The sequence below is a fragment of the Lathamus discolor genome, chromosome 1 (assembly GCF_037157495.1).
Source record: "Lathamus discolor isolate bLatDis1 chromosome 1, bLatDis1.hap1, whole genome shotgun sequence".
NCBI lineage: Eukaryota > Metazoa > Chordata > Aves > Psittaciformes > Psittacidae > Lathamus > Lathamus discolor.
Window position 1 is genome coordinate 80,106,176 of NC_088884.1, and position 22,696 is coordinate 80,128,871.

At 38.3% G+C, this 22,696-nt stretch overlaps 1 protein-coding gene across 3 annotated transcripts in view; it reads right to left on the reverse strand.

Moving 5' to 3' along the window:
• Positions 1-2,115: 2,115 nt before the first annotated feature.
• Positions 2,116-22,696, reverse strand: part of DCP1B (decapping mRNA 1B) — a 47,401-nt gene continuing 26,820 nt past the window's right edge. For all 3 annotated transcript variants that reach the window (XM_065682652.1, XM_065682656.1, XM_065682663.1), the window contains exons 5-9: positions 21,753-21,888; positions 13,225-13,368; positions 11,613-12,452; positions 4,883-5,131; positions 2,116-3,041 (exon numbers count right to left, since the gene is read on the reverse strand). In XM_065682652.1, the coding sequence (XP_065538724.1) occupies positions 2,961-3,041; positions 4,883-5,131; positions 11,613-12,452; positions 13,225-13,368; positions 21,753-21,888 (1,450 nt within the window). In that variant the 3' untranslated portion in view covers positions 2,116-2,960. The remainder of the gene's footprint in view (positions 3,042-4,882; positions 5,132-11,612; positions 12,453-13,224; positions 13,369-21,752; positions 21,889-22,696) is intronic.

A 22,696-nucleotide genomic window follows, 5' to 3' on the forward strand; every position in this document is an offset into this window, starting at 1 on the left:
TAGAACAACACCAAGCCCAACCCCAAACAGTAGTATATTACACAGACAATTAAAAACTATTATACATGCATACTGTGGCAGCATCTAAAGCAGAGTTAATGTGATGCTTACACACCTTCTGATTTTCTGCTTGTTACCTTTTTTCCTTCTCCAGGTTAAAAAAAAAATAGGCCTAAAGAAAGGCAATCTTAACTGCTGTGGCCTTGCTAGCTCAAGGACTCCCTACTTCTAACAGTGTCTTAAAAACAACATAATAAAATAGGGAACCCAAGTGTTCAGAAACACTTTAGTTTGGAGGTGACCTCCAAACTTTTTGGTATCATGCACAGATGTGGCGGCATAAAGAGACAGCCTGAGCTGACAAAGAAGCTATTAAACAAAACACAATACCAAAAGGCAGAGATTAATTTTTTAGTATTAGGTAAGAATCCTCCAGCTTTCCCACAGTACTGGAAGGCTCCAACTATATTCCTGGAAAATGCCTTTTTCTCAAGACACATACTTCAGCTTGTAGTAGAAAGAAGAAAGGGGCACTGCACAGTTTTACACTCCAGTATGACTCCATGCTCACCTCTCCAGTTCCTAAACATCTCTGAAGAAGCAGATCCTGCCATCTGAAAGGGAAGCCTACACAAGAAGTTTGGCTTCATTTCTCAACAGAATTCTCTCACTACTTTTTGTCTTTGGTTAATTGTCATAATTTCAGATTTTCTTTTTGAGCTTTTTCTACCTTCTTACCTTGTACTAGGTAAGCATGCAAGCCAGCTAAAATAACACTTCTCTTCTTCAGCAACTACCCTTCTTCACTCCATAAAGGACAAGTTTATGCCTCCTAAACAATCCCAGAAATCCCGTATGGCATAATACAGTGACAAGTCCAACTCCGTCAGTGTTACTTGGTGTAGATGTAACCAGAAGAGAAGGCAGTGAGAAGAAACCCTGAATTAGCTCTATCCTTGTCTGCTTTAAGATAAGCCTCAGCATGTCAAGCATAGTGCCAATACTACTGTTGTCATAAACATCAGGAGTTAATGGATGTTTTAAAAAATATGCCTTTAATTTTTGTAAATGCTACATTACTCTGAAAAGCAGTAAATAAGGATGGTTTTAAAACTCCTACTTGCCTTTTGTAAATAAAAGCTTCCCCCATGACTAGAAAACCTATCACAGACACAGCTTGAGATGTTTGAGGATTATTTTTAGCCACCAATTACGGAAGTTCTGTGTCAAATGAGGTCTTAACTATGTGTCCCCATCATCTTTAAATTGCACTCTCAGGTACTCCAGCATCACAATCACCAATTATGCATGTATGTAGTTTCATACAAACTCTCTTGTGTAGATTTCAATTTCTTCCACACAGTATATTCAGAAATCATACCAATTAACTCAGTAGAATCCCATAACCCTTAATGGCTACATAAATTATTATGGCTACAAGATTAGAATTAGGACTTGCTATCTTTAAATCTGCCCTTCCTGGTATTTGCTCGACGTGTTCTTTTCACTGAATCTAAAAGAATCATAAGCAGTTTGGTAACAAAATGGAACTAGAACACAACTTGCTCTCTACAAGCTATTTAGTGTGGGAAAAGTCCAGCAGTTCTGTAGGCATGAGTCTCTTGGGGTTATTCACTTGTCGATAAAGAAAGTAGCTCTCAACTTTTCAATATTTAGAACCTTTCTCAAAGAACGTGAGCACTAGAGAAAGCCCAGATGTATGTTGAGTGGGAGCAAGTGCTTAAATCACTACAACTATACTAAGTGAAACCTGCATCCAAATTTACACTGAAGAACCTTCACTACTGAAGCTACTGAGCTGTGCCTACACCAATGCCCATAGTAAAGAAGAATGAATACTTACTTATGGAGTACAGATTGGGTTCTCTGCATCCACAAAAGAAATGCCTCCTCAGCAACAACTCTGGGTTCTAACCTGTAGGAAACTGGCACTTCAGTGGCAGATACGAATAAAAATTCTACATACAATTTATGTCAGTCATTTATTCTAATTGATTTAAAACCTTGTGAGTTTTCTGCCAATTGTAAATGTCATTTTAAAGTCACACAAATGTAAATACATAGTCCATGGTACAATGAAATGAAATCAGCACATAGGAGGGAATAGCCATTTTATTTTCTTTAGAAACAGATCAATGAAATCACTGTGCTCCAGAACACACTAAAAAAAATTTAATAGGAGTTTTACACCAGGTAGCATTCCCCTTAACAAAGTTGTACATTGCTTATCCAATATGCAGATTGCATCTGGAATAATAGAAACATGAATCCAGTGCCACCCCAGAGCTATGCTGATAGCAAGTACATTCACAAACAAACCCTCCCCCCCAATTCCCCAAAACACCCGCAGAGTCCAGATTCTACAGCTAGCTAAAAATATTCTTCTTAAAATAGAAAAAGATTTTTCTACAAAAATTTGGGGGAAAGTCATGACATGTCATCTAAACTGCTTTGCAGTCAGCTAAGCCCGATGACAGCTCAGCCTTCCCAAGACTTTCCCTTCCGAGCTGCCACTCGGATTTTCAGGTTCCTAAAAATAATCCAACATTGCCACCATGTGGTCAGAGATGGGCACGTTCAGACGTTTCGGAGAAAATCCACGTCAAATACCGAATGACCAACACTCCAAGTAAAAAAGGAAGCCGAATTCTGAGAACTGAGCCCTTATGCAGGGAAACCAATTCCAGGTATGGACCAATATAAGAAAAATAATTTAAGATATTTTGTTATTAAGTCTTCAGTATCGTGATGCTCCGCTCCCTGAAGGCACAATCTGTTTTTGCTCACTTGTCTCAACACAGCATGTACTTGCCAACCCGCAAAATCTACACGTATGCAAAATGCTTAAGACCATTCATTTCTTTAAACATAAATGTACTTGAAAATTTGGAAACCTTTTTCCTAGAGTTCAGGAAGAAAGTGAATTTAAAAATGATCTTTCACACAGACTTTTTCATTGCTGCCTTTCTCACACTGAAGAGATATGCTTCATAAATAATATTTAAGAAGTTGTCATCATTCTGAAAAACAAAACAGATAATTGTTAGTGCATGATAGGAGTTCTGAGTAAAGAGATTAGAAGGTTTCTCCATTTCATGGATCAGTTACATTTCATCCTTACTCTATTTTTAAAAGTGAGCAACAGAAAGGCTATTTCCTTTACAAAAATATGGATTATTTCCAAGCCTTGCTAGGAGCCTTAAGAAGAACTGAACATGAATATAAACTTCACTGCAGCAAACATGACTGTATCTCTATAAGAAGTAACGAGTATACAGAAAGCAGATTTTCCAGACTCACAGCGGACTTAACTTCAGTCCACAGTTCTTACATGATAACATGGAGGAGATACAACTCTGTAATTTCTTCTCTTAGCCCTCATTTACCTAGGGATTTCCTAAAGTAGTTTCCCCCATTTAGTAGATTCCTCTGGTAGTTTCCAGTGATAATTCCAAACACATCTGCAAGAACAGTGAAACACCATGGGGTTTGATCCTATACTAAATCCTACCTGGGCAAATCCTTGCATCTTGTTTAGCTCTTTTAGACTTAATGCTCCTAACTGATGCTGCTCCCTTTGCTCTGATGCCTGCTTAACCTTTTTCTTCTGCAGATCAATTTGCAAGAATGGGTCAACCCACATTAAGAAAGAATGTCCTAAGTAGCTTATATAAACATATGAGGATAATTAAAATCAAGATACTATTTGGGGGAAAATAGGAGCATTGTAGTTTTATATAATGGAAAATAACAGGTAAGGAACTGGCAGCAATATATTTCCAGGTAATTTAGTTATTCCCAACTACCACCAAGAACAGTAGGGTCAAACGCACATTTTGCAAGTAAGTTTAAGAGGGTAAAATCCCATTTTCTTTGAGCAGTTTCTTTTTTAACTTCATATATGGTTTTACTACTACCCAGACACTTGAAGTATGTAAAAGTGATAACTTTATTTTTTAATCCCAAACTAAAAATTCAGGGGAAAAATAAGAAGAGCCTTTAATTTCTTAAAGATACTGCTTTCTTTCCTACTCAGAATCTAGAACTTAAACTGCATTTCAAGTAACTTCAACATTCCAATAATGACTTGTATTTTTATTCAAAAGTCATACAAGCACACAGTTTCGGCCTAAAATTAAATCTGTGTTGCTATTCCTTGTCCTTTGTAAGCAGGTCTTCAGTTATATAATCTCTCCTCAACTTCAGCTCTTCAGATATTCATCACGTGGCAAGTTAAGGAAAATAGTATTCATAATCACTCATATCATCCCAGAGCAGTAAACAATCATCTCATACATAACACTGTTAATGCTTTGTCACATTTAAATCTGGAAAACTACAGCAAAAGGAATTTTAGCATTTGTTCTAGAGAACTGCATTGAATTAACTGAAGTAGTATAGTTTTAGGTTATCTAACCCATATTTTAAAGTTGCTCACAGTCATCCTGCAATTTTCATATCCCATCTGAATTCTTCTTACTGCTAACATGCATCTCTGTAATATTTGGCAGCCAGGATAATCACCCATTATTTATTCTTAGCTAAAAATATAATAGATCTCTCTCTGGCTCACAGATTCACCTTACAAAGTTTTCAGTCATCGTTCTTCTTTTCCATCTAATTTTTTCTTTCCTGAGCCCAAAATCAGATGCATTAATCAAAATGCAGTTAAGACAGCAGGGTGCAAGGACAGGCTATCACATCCTCAGTCTATGCCATAGTGCTCTGTTCATATGCAACCGTAAGCATATATTTTAATTATTCATTTATTCTCTAGACAGACAGATGCAACCGATCACAGGGTGCTTATATTAAAATGGGTACTGGGATTTTAAGCAAAGGAGAATTCTTGGCACTCTACCTGGATCAGGTGTAGAAGTGTTTCCTGCAGCTGCATCTTCGTCATTGAGCTGCTGTTGACCACAGAAGGCTCTGGGCTTTGCAGTGGCAGGAGAAGGCTAGCTGAGCTAGCAGCGGGTTCTTGGTTTGCTGCTGCTAATCGCCCACTTTCATTTGCTTTTGGTGGAGCAGATGTGGACTGAGTGAACACCATTGGGGACATCAACAACGTAGGAGTCACAGTGGCAGGAATGCGTTGAGGTGAAATTACCTGTTCATATAAAAACAAAGTCACCAATTAAACTCATCTACTTCATTCTACGCGAATACAGATGGTGAAAACCGCAGATTGATTTGCAACAGGTACAGAGACTGCTAGCTATCAATGCAGTTACATGAAACTCCAGCCCAGGACCACCTACATGAACTATTTACAGATTAAAACACCTTCCATTCAATTTGAGATTGAAGCAATGGATTCAAGTGTGATTAAGCCTATCTGACACACGAAAGACCTTAGGACAAGAGCATTTTATTACAAAAATCAGACTACTATTAAGTATCAGCACTCCTAGAGAATGCGGCTGTAAAGTCTTCTACATAGGGACAGTAAGTCATTATGTTTAATCTTTGTGTATATACTTACATGCAAATACCACTACTAAAGACAAATCTCTGCAGCTAATACAGAGCTAATGTTTTCCAAAATGTTTTCCAATTATAACTTTCAAATTACTTTATAAATATATACGTAAGTATATATATATTTTCTTATTATTTTACTTAAGGAAAGGGGAAGGAAAACAAAGATTAAGTGATTTATCTAAAAAGCCACAGTAAGCTGGTGGCACTGTCAGAAACAGAACCGACTCCTAACCAACATGCAACTGACAAGATCAAAAAGGCCCTCAAAGAGAAGGAAAACCTTGATGCTGCAGTAGTTCTGCAAGTTCCCTCAGTACCATACCCCTGCCAACCTGCAAAGATATGCGTCAAAGAATTTTTACTTTTAAATTTTGCAAAACATCCTAGAACTGTAAACCAAGCAGGACTAGGAAATACTATCAGATGTAATGTACAACATAATAGGAAGTTTATTCACTCAGTTTGCAGACATTAGAGCTCTCTCCAGGTAATTATAGTAATAAATCTTAATCCTAATCAGCAATTTTCTCTCTATTCAAGTACCCGATCTGTTTTTCACAGAACAGAACATACAAAGCAACTGATAGGAGTTCACCAAAGCTCCTCTCTTTTGGACTGGAGGATGATTTATTGCTACTGTATGAAGGTGAAAGGCTACTGAATCACTTTACTGTGTCCTGAGTTGCATTTCAGTTTTGATGAAACATTAAGAAAATAAAACTGAGGTTTATGTCCCAGATATGCAAAACAACATAGTTTAATACTAAAAAACATTCATATTTTGGTAGCTTGACTTATGCCTAGATTGTTCTACCCAAGACATTTCTGAACAATGTTAGTTAGACTACAATACAAATAAAAATAGAATGAAACAAGGAGGACTGAGATCTCATGCTGTTTTATGCAAATTTTTAGGAAGCAGAAACATTAGGGGTGAGGGAAGACTCATGGATTTCAGGAAGCACACTATATTGCACCTAATACAAAAATATCCCAGTTCACATTTTAAACCACAACAACATTTTATGTAAATATTGCTTCTCAAATAAAGAGTTCTACTAAAAAAAAACCCAACTCTTGACCTACAGCTTTTTCCTACCCCATGGCATGTAATCATAACAGCAATCATCAGGTCTGTGTTACAAGCTCTTGAATGAGTTAAGGCATTCCTAACTCGCTTTAGGTTTGCTTCAGACAGGAAGGTGGTACATATGTTTGTGCACCTATGCTTGAAAAACAACGTTCTTTTTAGAAGAAAACCAATCTAAGTCAAAAGTGACATCCCTCTGTGGCGTGAGACCTTCAAACTGCACAGATGTTCTCCTGTAAGAAGATTGTTCTCCTGCCTGTGGAAGATTGACTGCCTCCAGACAGTTATCAAAACGCTTCTGTTCTACTCACTGATGTAGCTGAAGTAACTTCTCTATAATTTACCTCAAGCAAAATCGGCAGTGTTTGCTTACACCAAATGATTCTCCCTAATGTCATTTAAAGAATGCATATACAAACTGCTCTCCAAGGGCAGGAACCTCCAAGCAAAGGAATGGTGGTGAGCAGCTGGAGGAGATAAAACTGACCCACCAATACACTGAATCCACACATCCTATGTCAAAACCTAGATGACATGTCCTTCAAATCCAAAAGACATTCCTCTCCAGAATCAAAGGCAAATAAACAAAACCTGAGGCAAACTATGCACTTAATAATATGCAGCTACTACTTTCAAACACGTACACATGTTGTGGTTTAAAAGACATGAAAAATTACTTGTCTTCTCTGCTTTTTGGTAGCACTTGCCAAGCATATGGAAACTATATGGAATAAGCAATATTGCCATCTACTGGTGACACAGCTAATATCTACAGGTTACTGCAAAACTTAAAATATTTGTGTCAAAAGAACAGAAAATAAGTATCATTTTTCAGTGCACAGCATTTGTTTCTGTATGCAAACACTGCAATGCATTTTTTGCTAACACTTCATGCTCAAGGCTTCCGCTATTTAACAAATTTACATGAACAACATGCTTTTTAAAAAACTTACAGGCATATTTTCATTTTAGACTTGGTTCAGATCACCTTCAGCCACTGGGAGAGCTGACACCCCGCAGAAAATGGGATGCTGATCTTGGCATTACTAGTTCTATATATACTAGTTCTATGTAGTTCTTATAACACTATGCTTTTGGTGAAAGCACTGAAAATGCTCTTTAGAGACTTTAATAGCCCTTGGGCCAATCTTTCAGCTTTAAGAAATTTCTCACAAGACATAACAGCTCTTCCAAAATGCTGTTCATCAGCTTCTTCCCCACAGAATCTAACTTGAGTTACTTGTTCATCCAGTCTCTACCGAATTACCTCCAGCTCTATCAGGTCAACACTTAAATCTCTGAGTCACTAATAGTAAGAGTAGGAGTCTACCACCAGTTGTGCAGCAATAAAGATAGAACGATAAAAAAACACGCAAAATAACCACTGCAGCATATAGAATTCCTTCTCAGAAGCATAACCGCTCACTGAGACACCTATTTGGTATTCTGCGTGGCTGCTGGCAGCAAGATGACATGATAGCTGGCAAATTCACGTAACACCATGAACTAAGGAAAGCACTGGATCTCCTGTAATGCAAACTGGCACCCTCTGTTGCTTCCTACGCATGCAGAATCCCACGTGCATCAAGTGCTCCTCTGGAACACGAGCACCTGGGTGGGTGCTGTGGGCCTCTAACTGTTTTTAGTGGCATTACTTAAAACTGAGAACATTTAATGTAAGAATGGTTCAGGAACTTTAAAGACAATTCCCATTAAAATAAAGCTGTCTACAATGCTAACATTGCTTTGTCTTTCAATTTTAATTCAGATTTTTTAAACTGATGTGTAAGAACAGAATCTTAAACTACTTTTCAAAACAAGTTGTAAGTATCTATTTGCATTCCTCCTCTGCATGTCTACAATCACGTGCTGAAACTGCAGTCAGGACAATTGAAAGGTAATGATGTGATGGTCACACCAGAGATATTAGGTACCATGCACACATTCAGGAGATGTAACACTGTACCAAATACATTCTTGATGGAAAATGCTCCAAATGAGAAAAATGGGCTGCAAGATAAATGGCCTTCTGAAGAAAAGATAAATTTGTGTCAAGGTTATTGTAAGCAGTTCTAAACCCATAATTCTGATTAACATAAACACTTCAGCATGCATGTATCTATAATCAGGATAACTCATGCCTAACACTATGCATATGCTTAAAAGACCACAGCAGATTAATGCTTTTTTATTGCATCTTAAGCACAAGTTACTCACTGTCCACATAAGGAATACTTCACAGAATAGGGCTGGCAACAGACCTGACTGAATGCTTCCGAGTATTATTCTTCAGCTTTTGCTTTTATTCTTCTTTCTTTCTCTCTCTTTTTATTTTTTATTTTTTGGTAACTGGTCTCTTCCTTTCCATGTGGGAAATCACAGTTCTTACACCATATGGAGATGCAGAGAAGCCAATTTAAACTTGGACTTGTAATGTGTCAATTGTAGGAAAGACTTGCTTTCATTTTCTTAGTGCTGTTTTAGATGGATTTAGGGTGTTCCTTTAATAATGTTTCCAACAACAGACACTGTCCAGGTATCTCTTCATTCCTGTCAGACTTTTCAGAATTTGCTTTTTCTGTATAATTAATTGTAGTAGAGCAGGCAATACCAAAAGATAAATAATTACAGAGAACAAACCTTTTGCTGCATTTGTTGTCAGAATCTGCTTTGATCAATTTTGCATGAGCATGTGCAGATATACTTGTGCCAATTCAATTTCACTTGAATGTCTGTCTGCAGGCATGGCAGCACTTAAAGCCTCTGGTCTACAGCAAGGATTATATTATGAAAAGAATAATGTTGGTTGTAAAAGTGATTTCAAATTTTTATCTTCCAATATTTTTATTTTTTTTTTTTTCAGAAATAGACATATTTCATATGGCTAAATCACGGCATTCTACAGGAACACAGACTCACTCCTTCATTTTTAGCTTCCTCCCCTTTTTTCATTCTTGGCAACCTGCTGCATGTGAAAGAGGCCATTCCTTCCAGGTTGCAGAGCTTTAGGCGTCCGAAACAATAATTACTCATAGTTTCATTATCATTTTCAGTCTATGTATTAAATCTGCTGCTAAATGTGTCACAAGAACTGCATCTAACACTGTTTTGGTAGCAGCTGTTGGTCTGTGAAGCCACACATAGGCAGTCTTAATCTACTTGGTCTGCTCACAGCCATGTGAAGTGAGACTGAGAGTCTCCTCAGCTGCATTTTTTTTTTTTTAAAGGCAAACTTGCAGCAATAATCACAGTGAATGAGACTTGTACCAGTGAAGATCTCACTCTTCTCACAAGCTATTGTTCTAGTACTTAAACAGTAAAATCATTGACATTGCATTATGTCAGACCTCAATAATTCCCCTTCCGTACTGCAATTAATGCTGGCATTGGCTTTTTCAAATATACACAAATAAAGTCATTAGCAATATCAACATGTATATGGATTTTTAATTTGAAAATATATCAGCATATTTTCCATTTTTCATTTATGTATAGTGACTTACACAGCCTGGCACTTGCCTCATTTTACCTTCAAAGAAGGAATGTCTCCATGCTATCCGTACATGTACCAGTTAGACAATTTCCTTCATTTATAGCAGGCAAGATCCATTCCCAGTGAAAACAGAAGTAAACTTTTGTGACTCTGGATACTGTTTTAATTCATTAGCACTCCACTAGAAAGTCAGAATACTATCTGTAAGCAACTGCTCCTGAATAATTTCAGTGACTAATCCCCCCAAAACTCTTTCGCACAGATTATCCAAAGTCATGCTGCTTTAATTAAAAGAATAAAAATAATGAGAGCTATTTGCTATAGCAAATTAATCTTCCTCTGACCTCTCTCACGGAATTAGAAATCTTGACATGTCACAGTGTTAGTGACAGATGTGGCCCTTAATTGTTAAATGACTGTTTTAGCTTCTACATGTGTAGGAAAACTTTCTAGAATCAGGAGGATTCTTGGAACATGCTGAAGTATTCTGTGGTCTTTCATTAGGGTTTTCAAGAAGTTGCAATAGAAATGCAGCTTTTGAGTTTTACACTGAAAACGTGAATAGTTTTTCATTCGGGTAACTTCTAGACTCCAATACAAATCAGGCTGCAGCACAACACAAATCTTGGGGACAGTCTGTCTACAATAAGGTAAGTTAAAAGGGACTTAGATTCATCCTCAAACAGTGCATTTCAAGACATTCAAGTGAGAAAGATCCTGCAGAAAATGAAGTTGTTAACAAAGACAGCAGCTATCCAGGATGGGACATTTTGTAATTGCACATGATGCTTTTCTTAAGAACAGAAAAATGTACTCATGAGACACACATTCTCTTGACATCTCCTGAATTTTTTGCGACACCCCTCTGACTTTTAGGGTCACAATCACCAGAATTAAAGGTTACGGGATTTTTTGATGGCATTGAGGAACACAGCCTTTTTTTTTTTTTTTTTTAAAAAAAAGACATTGCATCGCAAATAAAAAACCAGCTAATGAATACTCGCAGTAGTGCTTATGATACGAGGCAGCTAATTCATCCATACAAAAAAGATTCAGAAAACTGCTGTTAGAAAGCAACTGACCTTTAAGGCACTGTTAGCAACAGGCATACAAAGGAATGCATACCTGCACAGAGAAAGCCATGACTAATTTTGTAAGAAAAATTATTAAACCCAAAATATTACATTCAGTAACCACATGAGAAACCTCAAAGTAAGTACAACTGAAAACCAGGTGACTTTTCAAAGTGCCTCTAGAAAAACCCAAGACTGCAGTATTTTTGGTCATTATTGATGTGCAAGAGGTGTAGCCGTCAGTATTTACAGTATCACAGCTTAGTAAATCAGAACTTACTTGCTGTTGTTATATCATCCCCTGCAAAATGAACTATGTACAGCAACATGTGGTAAGAATAGCAAGAATACACTGGTCAAAATGAAACAAAGACTAACCTTGCAAAACACCAAGTTCAAAAGATTGCTAGATTTATTTTTTTATTATTAAATGTTGATGCTTCCCATTTACCTGAAAGAGAGCACTCTGTTTTTCTGTACCCGGTGCCTTTTCTATCCAAGAATCCAGTGGTTTCAACGTATTGGTATTCTGAGTAACGACAGGAAACTTAGCTGCCAAGGTTGGTCTGCTGGATACATGCAACTGTTGTTCTTGTTGCACTATTTGGAGTTTTTTCAGTAACTCTTGAGGTGAAATCACTCCAGAACTGGCTGCTTGATTGCCTGAGAGAGGAAGTGGCTGTCTAGGAAGTTTGGATTGTTCTTTACCAAGTGTCTGAGACTCTAAAGTCTGGCCTGGTAGGGAACCATTGAAATATACCAAAGGTGGCTGGCTCATGTTATTTACTGGTGCTGCTGGTGCTCCAACAGGAGCAGGAGTCCTGCTGAACACAGAAGCTGTAGAGTTCACAGATCCTGTTGCACTGGCATCCTTTTTAGGCACTGTCCCTGACTGACTTTGTAATTTCTGCAATAAGCTCTGAGTGCCAGCAGTATCCTGAACTACATGAGATGATGCAATACCATGAGAAGTCACAGGCTGGAAGAGTCCTGTGAAAGTCTCACCCACAGGGTGGGTACTGCCATTTTCACAAAGTCGGTTCTCAGGAAACTCAGAAAGCGGATGAAGGTCTGTCCCACGCACCATAAGCTTCTGAATGGCGGGGCAAAGCTGTTTCTCTGCAGAGGGTGAATGCCTGCTAGGTTCTTCATAGGACAGTGAACGTACTACACCCTGCCTAATAGGAAGATTCTCTTGGTTCTGCTTATTAAGTGGTTCTGAGACATCCATCTTCTCTTGTTTTCCAAACAGTGCTGTCAAAGACAAGTGCTGTGGTTCAGGATCCACATTCTGTGAGCGGACAAAGGAAAAAAGTAAACATAGTTCCCTCATGCATAAGTTACATTAAGTGGTGACAACACTTAGCCAGCAGTATTCAAGGAAAAGCTGAGAAAACCAATATGCTCTTTTCTCCCAAGAGGATTTTTAATAGTTTTGTCACATAGGAAGGGCAAGACAACAGTTGCCAACCTGCTAATGTGGGAGAATAGCAGTGAATCTGAGAGATAGAAGTGGTTTCACTTCAAACACCATGAAAGAGCATCTTCCCTTTCAGCCATCAGTACAATATTAGTAAGAAAGAGAAGTCTCCCCATGTATGAAGTAGTGCCACTTCTTGTGCATCTTCATGTCACAGCTGAATTCAGCTTTTAGGATGCTGCAGTGTGATTGAACTTTAAGAGATACCAAGATACTTTTCTTTATTTAAAGAACTAACCTAAAAAACAATCACACAAAAAGCCAAACCAAAACAAAAAAGGAAAACACAAAAACTGTGGCCCAGCAACTGATTAGGCCAGTTTGTAATCACAGTAGCATCTGAAATTTGAAAGACTGGTATTTCTTCGCTGCATCAGGATAGTATGCCTGTGACTTACATGCTTCCACATTATGCAGTGGGGGTTGCGGAGCTTTTTATGAAACAGATCAGTTTTGCACTATAATAATTCCTTACAGTCATTCCACCTCAAATTCTTGCACTGACCTTCCAACTCCAATACATATCCCTGCATGGTTACTTGATTACAGCAGCGCTGGTCAGAAAACACACAAAGCATTTTACCTTGCTTTGCTGCTCATTGCTTGTTTTGCTTGCTCGTTGCTGCTGATTTTCACTAGGCTTCACTGGAATTGGTTTGATTAGGTTGGGGTTGTTATAGATTGCAGAGGAACTGGTTATTTGTTTCGGCTCTGAGCAGGTCTTACACTGCAACAGAAAATAAGTGGTTTTTAGTAAGTGTGACAGTATCTTTTCCCTTAGTTCTCCACTATAGTAAAATACAGACATACCCAGATATTCAGTAACCAAAAATACTAGTTGCAGCACTGATTATGAAATATCATGCTATTGAAAGAACTACAACAACTGCAACCTAATTTTCTAAACCCACAAAGCACATGTAAAAATAAACACTTGATTCCAAGACTTCCCAAGCATGAGGTTTCCTTCTTATTTAAATCTCAGCTCTTTTTCTTATCTTCTGCTTTTCCCACACTTAAGAAAGCATTAAATAATTTTTAGAAAGCACCTTAGAAACCAAGCAACAGACATGCTTTTCCTGCATTAGCAGACAGCTAGTAGTACTTCAAATAGATGAAGGACTAATATGGCCATAAAGAACATTTTCAATGCTTTTTGTTAAAAATCGGAATTATAACTCAAAGTCTTTTACATAAATATTCCATTGTGGGAACGTGGAGGATGCATATACCCGCAAAGAAAAGTAATTAAAGGTTTAATCAATTTTTAGAACCAGTGTGTTTTCTTACTAAATATGACAGGATTAATAAAAATATTTACAAAAACACGAGCATAGACAGATGACTAAAAGTGATCAGGGACATGGAAAGACATGATTTAATTCAGAAGAAATGCACAGAAAATGGTGCCTGAAAAAAGAAATAATAAATGGAATAGGAAAAGGAGAACAAGATGGTCCTAGTTTCATTGTACAAAAAATAAGAACATAATCAATGGAACTAAAACAAGCATTATGTACTCAAGGAATGCTATTGTCAGCAGAAAATATATTGGAAGTCACTGTCACCTGATACAATTGAATCCAAGAACCTGGAAAGATTTCTTAAAGAATTACCTAACAAAGCTAATCCTAACAAGAATATTAACAGTTAATTACCTGAATTTGATGGGATTTAAATTTATGCGGCAGATCTAATGGTTGGGGAAGGAATGATCAGGTTTGGTTTCTCATGCTTTCCTCCAAAGACCCCAGTCTTGTTTTTTACATTACTTGGGACAGAACTGTGGATGGGACAGCCGCTCGGACACACTTCAAACCCATTGCTGCGCAATTATGCAAATGTCAGTGTCCTTTCCAGAACTTTCAGAGACAAACTCCTTAGAATGCAAATGTGTTAGGTGAGAAAACAACCCCTCCTCTCAGACATACAAAATTAATCATTTAATCCATTTTCGACACCTACTGCAGTAGTAAACAGGACACTCTGGTTCCAGGGCTGCTTTGTAAAACAGAACTTGATTTCTCAAGGGAGCTCAAGGGGCTCTGAGGAGCTACACAGTGTCTGCTTTGCAACATTTGTCCTCAGGAATCCCAGCCCCTGAGACTTGGTGGGAAGGTCTGGAGTGATGAAGATTTTCTCTTGGTAGAGGAGGATCGGGTTAGCATGTGGGACGCACTCAGAGCTGAGAGACCTGCCTCTATCATTGTGATAACACCCTATTTTTGAAAGGTAATAGCAACTGCGGGAGTGGGTCAGGGCAAGGACCAGAAGAAAACAAACATCAGTACTACCATCAAGAAGGGCAAGAAAGAGGATTTGGGGAACTTCAGGGCAGTTTGCCTCACCTCAATTCCTGGGAAGGCAATGAAACAAATGGCTTCCTAGTAGAAGCCATTTCTAAACATACTGAGGACAAGAAAGTGAGTTGGAGTAGCAAGCATGGATTTACACAGAGAAGATCATACTTGAGCAACCCAGTAGCCTTTTACAGTGAGATAATTGGCTCAGTGTATGACTGGAGAGCAGTGGATATATTTGACTTTTGCAAAGCTTTTGACAGTGTCGCTCATAACATCCTCAAAGACAAACCGTTGATGTGCAAACTAGGTAAGTGGACAGTGAGATGGACAGAAAACTACCCGATCTGCTGGACTCATAATATTGTTGGCATGAAGTCCAACTGGAGGACAGTCACTCGCTAGTGGTGTGCCACAGGGTTTGACATTGAGGTCAATGCTGCTTAACATCTTCATTAATGACCTGAATAATGGAGCAGAGCAGGCTTTCAGACAATATAAAATAGGGCTGTGTAGTTAACAGACCAGATGGTTGTGCTGCCATTCAGAGGGACCTTAACAGGCTGAAGAAACTGGTTGACAGGAACATGAAGTTTAATAAAGGGAACTGAGGAAGAATAACCCCATGTAGTACAGGTTATTACATGGTGCTGTACTAACTGAAAAGCAACTTTGCAGATATGGATCTGGGTGGACCTTGGTGTTAAAGAAATTTAAGATGAACTGGCAACATGCCCTTGTGGTAAAAGAAGGCCAACAGCATCCTGGGTTGCATTAAGCAGAGCATTTCCATCAAGGGAAGTGATCCTTCAACTCTGCTCAACACTGAGACCACTGGCTAGACCCTTCTACTGAGCAGTGCAGTGTTACGTCTAGTTCTGGGATTCCCACATACACACACATGACTGTGTTCACTGGAAGTCTATGAAGTTGATTTAAGCACCTGTCAAGCAAGGAGAGGCTTAGTCTCCAGAAGACAAGGCTCAGGGTGTAGTATCAATGTAGACAAATACCTGACGGGAAGAAGTAAAGATGACTGAGACAAACTCTTCTCAGTGGCACATAGTGAGGACAACAGGCATAAGGGAAAAAACAGAATATACAAAGTCTTGTTTAAATTTAGGAAAAAACGTGCTTACTTTAAGGATGTTTGAATACTGGAACATGTAGCCCAGAGAGGTTGTGGAGTCTCTGTACATGGAGATATTTAAAACCTGACTTAACACAGTCCTGAGCAACCCACTATAGCTGATACTCCTGTAAATGGGGAGGCTGGACTTGAGTGTCTCCTTAGATCCCTTCCAGTGTCAATGATTTTGTGAATCTCTCCTGAAAAATCACCTTGTGATGTTTGGACAGTCAAGAGCTTCTGCAGTGCATTTCTGACTGTGAAGTATAAACGTAGTTCCTCTCATGTACCTGGCTTTCTCCTATTGAATGACAATTTTTGGTTCAAATGACGCTCTTAGAAATAAAGCATGCGCAATCATGCCACAGGGTGGTTAGCTATTCAGTTTCAAGAGAGAACAAGCACCTGTCTCTTTTTTCCTGCTACACCCCTGCTGCATAAAGTGAGAAACTTCCTCAAGCACTAGATTGGAAAAAAAACATGAAGAGCATACTGACTTTGCCAGTAATGCAGAGCTTCACAGCAAAACTGAATTTCAGTTACATATGAAATCATGTAGCAAGTGCCTCATGGCTAATTTGAATAGGCCACATTCAACATATGAATGTATTTAAACTCACTTTTTGTTCTCCATGGGAAAAGAGAAAAATCAAAGAAATATTTTTAGTAGAATGTGGTATCTCATTCACCCAGAGCCTTGCTACCCATCTCACAGTGCAGATCAAGTCTGATGACCAAAGATGTCCCAAAATTTAAATAAAGAGTTAAGTCTAAAGACTATACATGATAAGCAAAACCATTTTCTTTTAAAGCTAGCCCATGCTTACTTCCTTTATTTATGATTCAAAGCCTGATTACTGGAAGCACTCGAAAGAAACCTACACTTAACTAAAGTTTCAAGTTTGCTAAGCAGTTAATATTTAAAATGTTTATGAATGGACTGTTATGAACAATCATAACAGAAAGAAGCGATGAAGAAACAGTGCAGAAAACAAGCCTACAACACTAACATAACTATTAAAGCTTTTACACTAAGGAAAAGTTTCCTTTCCATTTATTAGCTCTGAGTTAAATTTATCAATGTACTGCTCAAACAGATTGTTTTCTTAGGTTCTTCTTAGCTTACACATTGTTATCCTTGAACTTAGTAACTTTTTTGCTGTTCTTGTTTTTTCCTACAAACTTTATTTTCTCATAATTTCCAGGCAGTCCATATGGACTCTCAACAATGTCCTAGTATGGAGCCTTCTGCAACTTCACAATTTCTTTTTAAAAATTAAATACACTTGGACAAATGACTGAATTATTCTTAAACCACTTTTCCACCCAGTTGCTGACTAGTGACATATGTTGTGTCTCATTCACTTAATGACAGTTAAGCCTCTTACCTAATATATTACCAGATGAAAGTTTTCTCCATAGTCCAAATAAGTGCTTCCTGTGGCCGTATTTGATCTACACTAAAACAAGTGCTGTTTAATATTTTCATCAATGACCTGGATGAGGGAACTGAGTGCACCCTCAGCAAGTTTGCTGATGACACAAAACTGGGAGGAGTGGCTGACACACCAGAGGACTGTGCTGCCATTCAGCGAGACCTGGACAGGCTGGAGAGTTGGGTGGGGAGAAACTTGATGAAATTTAACAAGGGCAAGTGTAGAGTCTTGCATCTGGGGAAGAACAACCCCATGTACCAGTACAGGTTGGGGGGTGACCTGCTGGAAAGTAGCGAAGGGGAAAGGGACCTGGGGGTCCTGGTGGATAGGAGGATGACCATGAGCCAGCAATGTGCTCTTGTGGCCAAGAAGGCAAATGGCATCTTAGGGTGCATTAGAAAGGGAGTGGTTAGTAGGTCAAGAGAGGTTCTCCTCCCCCTCTACTCAGCCTTGGTGAGGCCGCATCTGGAATATTGCGTCCAGTTCTGGGCCCCTCTGTTCAAGAAGGACAGGGAATTGCTTGAAGGAGTCCAGCGCAGAGCCACAAAGATGATTAAGGGAGTGGAACATCTCCCTTATGAGGAGAGGCTGAGGGAGCTGGGTCTCTTTAGCTTGGAGAAGAGGAGACTGAGGGGTGACCTCATCAATGTTTACAAATATGTGAAGGGTAGGTGTCAGGATGATGGAGCTAGGCTTTTTTCAGTGATATCCAATGATAGGACAAGGGGCAATGGGTGTAAACTGGAGCATAGGAAGTTCCACGTTAACATCAGGAAGAACTTCTTTACTGTAAGAGTGACAGAGCACTGGAACAGGTTGCCCAGGGGGGTTGTGGAGTCTCCTACACTGGAGATATTCAAGGCCCGCCTGGACAAGTTCCTGTGTGATGTACTGTAGGTTACCCTGCTCTTGCAGGGGGGTTGGACTAGATGATCTTTTTAGGTCCCTTCCAACCCTTGGGATTCTGTGATTCTGTGAAGTGCAGATAATTTGCTGGTTTAGACTGCACAGATCCCACATAGAAAAAAAAACATACTTCAGTAAAATTAAATAGCTTTTCTTCTCCCAAACTGTTCTCTTTCTAACGATGCTGCCTTTTCTTCAATATACCTCCTTCTTACTGCTATTTTTCAGCATAATGTTTGGGGTTAAAATCATAGAAGCATGTATTTAAACTTTATCATGATTAATAACATACTCTTGTATATCTCACAATGAGTTCTCCAGAATTTAAATAATATCCTTATTTCCCCAGGGTATTTTAATAGGCTGAATTCTTCAGAAACTGTGAGTACCTTAGCTTCTACTGTCATACTCTGCATGACCACAGGACTCAGCATATAAAAATGAAGTGAGAAACAGTGGAGTTTCTCACTACGTGAGCATTTTTCAGACCAAATTCCTCAGCAAAATGAATGGCAGTATATACAAAGGCCTATAGAGAATGACACTGAACTGATCTGGTACCATTCCCATGATTTGATAACAAGGCTAGAGAGAAGTATGCTGAAGAGAAAAAAAAAAAAACCAAAAAAAACCTGTGGTGATGATTTCAGAAGCTCAGAATGTAAAGTCATTTTGGCAGATGGAGAGCATGGCCTTGCTGATGAGTAAGTTCGGAGCAACAACATGACATTTTAAGCAACTGTCAAGTGGACAGGTAAAGAAGATATCGTATGCCATAATCAAGAGCAAAAACAGCATGAAAGAAATGTCACCATGCTCTTTACTGATAGAACCAGAAGAGTACTCATCACCTACTACACTTGACAATTACTCCAGCTTGGTTCACTGGTCTGTCCTTTAGTCACGTGACTTGTTCAAAGCTATGTTCCTACAAAAGATGCATAAGAAATCAAAAGATTCTAAGATCAAGCCAAAGAAAGGCTAAGAAACATTGGAAAAAAGCAGACATATGTGGTAAATGTCAATCAAAAAAGAACAAGACCATCACTGAGGATATTTTAGGTAAGTCTGGTATGGTCAGAGACATTGGAGTCAAACAACTGCTCTATGTTGTGAGATTTCAAAATCTACATGTACAATATGAAGCTCAAGCTGACCAGGACATTTTCAAAGTAAAAAGACAATGGGCAAGCATAGTACTTCAGTACTGCATTTCTCCTGAAGCAAATATCATGTCACATCCCAATCTCATGGTCTGTAGCAAAAACCTGACTTTGAGACATGTAACTGCAAAGACCTGTCAAGTAGAAGGAGGAGGTGCTAGAAGGTCTGATACAAGGAAAGAAGGTCAGCCAAGACCTGATGGAACTTAGAAGAGCTTCTGTACTTAGATGCCTATGCTGAAAGGGATGAAGAGGACTTTGAAGTTGTCAGAGCTTGAGTGCAAAGCTATAAAGCCCTGGAAGCTGCAGATTTCTTCCTAAAGCAGCCACAAGATGACATTAATGAACATGATATGAAGGTGTACAAGGTGTTTAGCAGAAGAGAGGAACTAAGGAGGACAAAGATGCTGTCAAAGAGCGGTAGTAAAGATTTCCAGTCAGAGCCCCGCTTAAGTGAGACAGAGAGAACCAATTCAGACTGTTTAAGAATAGCAGCGCAGTCTCTGCATCATCAAGGCTGAGTATGGCACAGTGCCCTCAGGAAAGCTAGGCCTTCTGGATCCTACTATCAAGTCTTTCACACAGTTAACAAATCAAAAGCTAAGGCATCCGAAAACTTAGAAACTATATTCCTCTTTGGGCAGTGCAGTACCACTGGAATGTTTTGTTAAAAGACAAAAAAGTGAAAGAAACAGTCAAAACCAGAAATAGAAGTCCAGAGGCTGTGCTTGCTCGCTACCAGAAATTATGTTCTTATCAAATCATTGTGTCCCCTCAGTAATGAAGAACACTTCAGTTATTTTTGCCACATCAACCTGACAAAGGATGCCTACCTAATCTGACCCTTAGATCAAATTTGGTGCAGTAAATAGGTGGATGCTGTAGAAGAAGTGTATAGCACAGAGATAAAACCAGAGCTTGTCTTGTAGGACAAGAAAAGGCACAATGGTCAAAGAGAAACACATTTTGTCATGCTTTGCTCTCTATCCTAGCAGCTCTTCAGCACTTTATCTCCTCAGCTATCAATCATTATGAGGCCAGCTAATACCACTTCTTCTCACCAGAGATCAAAAGAAGGCAAATGTGAGAAGGACATTTTTTTAAAAAGTATTTTAGTGGTTTAAGAACATAAAGTTCCATTAACAAAAAAAGGAGGGGTGTTTTATTTCACATGTAACCTTTAAATGCGTACTCCTCAAAGTTAGTTACACTCTTAAAAAATCCACTACATTAAATTCTTATTACAGAAAATACAAAGGTCCTAAGCTTCAAGAGAAGCTATTCTACAATAAAAACATTTCAACATAACTCAAATAGTTTGCTATTGTCTTTCTGAGGATCTTATTAGTAGCTGCATTTCAGAAAAATAACTTTTCCTCTCTTCAAATTGCTATGTTTAAGATATATTTCTAGATTCAATAACACATATGAGTTTTATTATTGCACAACAAAACATGAAATACAGGAAACTGCAGTAGGAACCTGCAGGCTCTGTAACAATTTGCAGCATATATATGAATAGTTAAAATTCCTAATGTTTATTCCCCAAAGTAAAACGTTTTTGATTGCTCAATAATAGAAAATATTATTAGTCCATTAGTTACTTCTTTATTTAGAAGCCTCAGAAGACCAAAGCAGCACATGGGCTGAAATTACACTACATTTCAACCTTTTAATTGCCTTCTATTAGTATTTGAAGGTAGCTAACAACCACAATTAAAAGCAGTAACTTCGCTGTTAAAAGGTCTCTGAAGGAAGCTATTTGTACAAACTACAGAAACTACTAGCAGGTTTGAATACTCCACCCACAAGAAGGACACAACTTCCAGGTGCTACTCAAAAAGCAATAAGCATAGGAGCTCCAAGGGTCAAATGAAAGCTGATTTACACTTCATACTCGCCCCCAGCATTCAACAAATAACCAACCATAAATATGCTCTCCTTTCAGAGGTTTTTATTGACCACATTCTTTTCTTTTGAATCTTTAGGGAATTCTGACAAAAGTTTTTTATCAGCCACTCCTACACAAAATGAGAGAGCACACTGTCAAAATCAGTTTCACATTGAGTAAAACTATTTAAACAAACCCAAACCTTTTATGTTTTAAATGGTAATGTAAGTTGGTATCACAGTATTGCCAAAAAGAAATGTTCACTTTTGTAGACAGCAAGTCTCACCTTCGTATACTCATCTTTGGCCTTGGTAAGCATTCGTAAGATATCCACTTCTTTGTTATTAGCAGAATTCACAATCATTGGGGACGCTCCTGTTCCCATGCCCTGCTTTGCTTTGAATTGTTCCTGTTGAGTTAAGCTGAAAGTTGGAGGTGAGAGGAGAATACACAAGACAAAAACCAGATAAAACATAAAGAGTTTAACCACAACTACTTTATTAATCAGAACTATTTTTACCCCATCTATATTTAAATGTTTAAAAAATCTCTATTAAAAGATCTATATTAAAACACAGTTTGGCCAGCCGTGAGATTCTTTTTCTCCATTCTTGAATACAGTAGGCCATAGACTAAAATTTCAGTAACTCAGTCTTAATTTCTATACCCAGAAAGAGCAGGAAATTTAGAGTGTTATTCAGTTCTGATGGTGGTGGAGGATGGCAAACACACACAAATCAGTCATTAACTACTAGCAAATAACCAATTTCCTGCCCCAGCTGTTTTATTATTATTGTAGAATGCTGAGAATTAAAACACACAGCCAATTGGCTGAGCGACAGGGTATTTTTTATCTATATGAAATGCTGCTATTATAAACCACTACACGTGGTTTACAATTGCAGGAATCCTCTGAAAACTAGTTTTTATTGTAGTAAATTACCAGTTTGAGAGTACCTAATCACCACCAACTGAAACTTGAGCTAGTTAACTAAAATGAGCTGTTAAAAACTGGGTTTCCTAAGGTTCATTGCTTATTTTTGTGAATTTGTCCCCATCAGCTATTTCTTGGGTCAAAACTGACACATTTTATTGCAGTAGGATATTCAGCAAAACCAACAAAACCTCCTAAACAAACCTCCACCATTGTCACAGTCTGTGTTTCGCAAAGTTTTGTCACTGCAAAATGAAAAGCAGCAGGTATTACTTTAAGAAGAGATATGGAGGAAA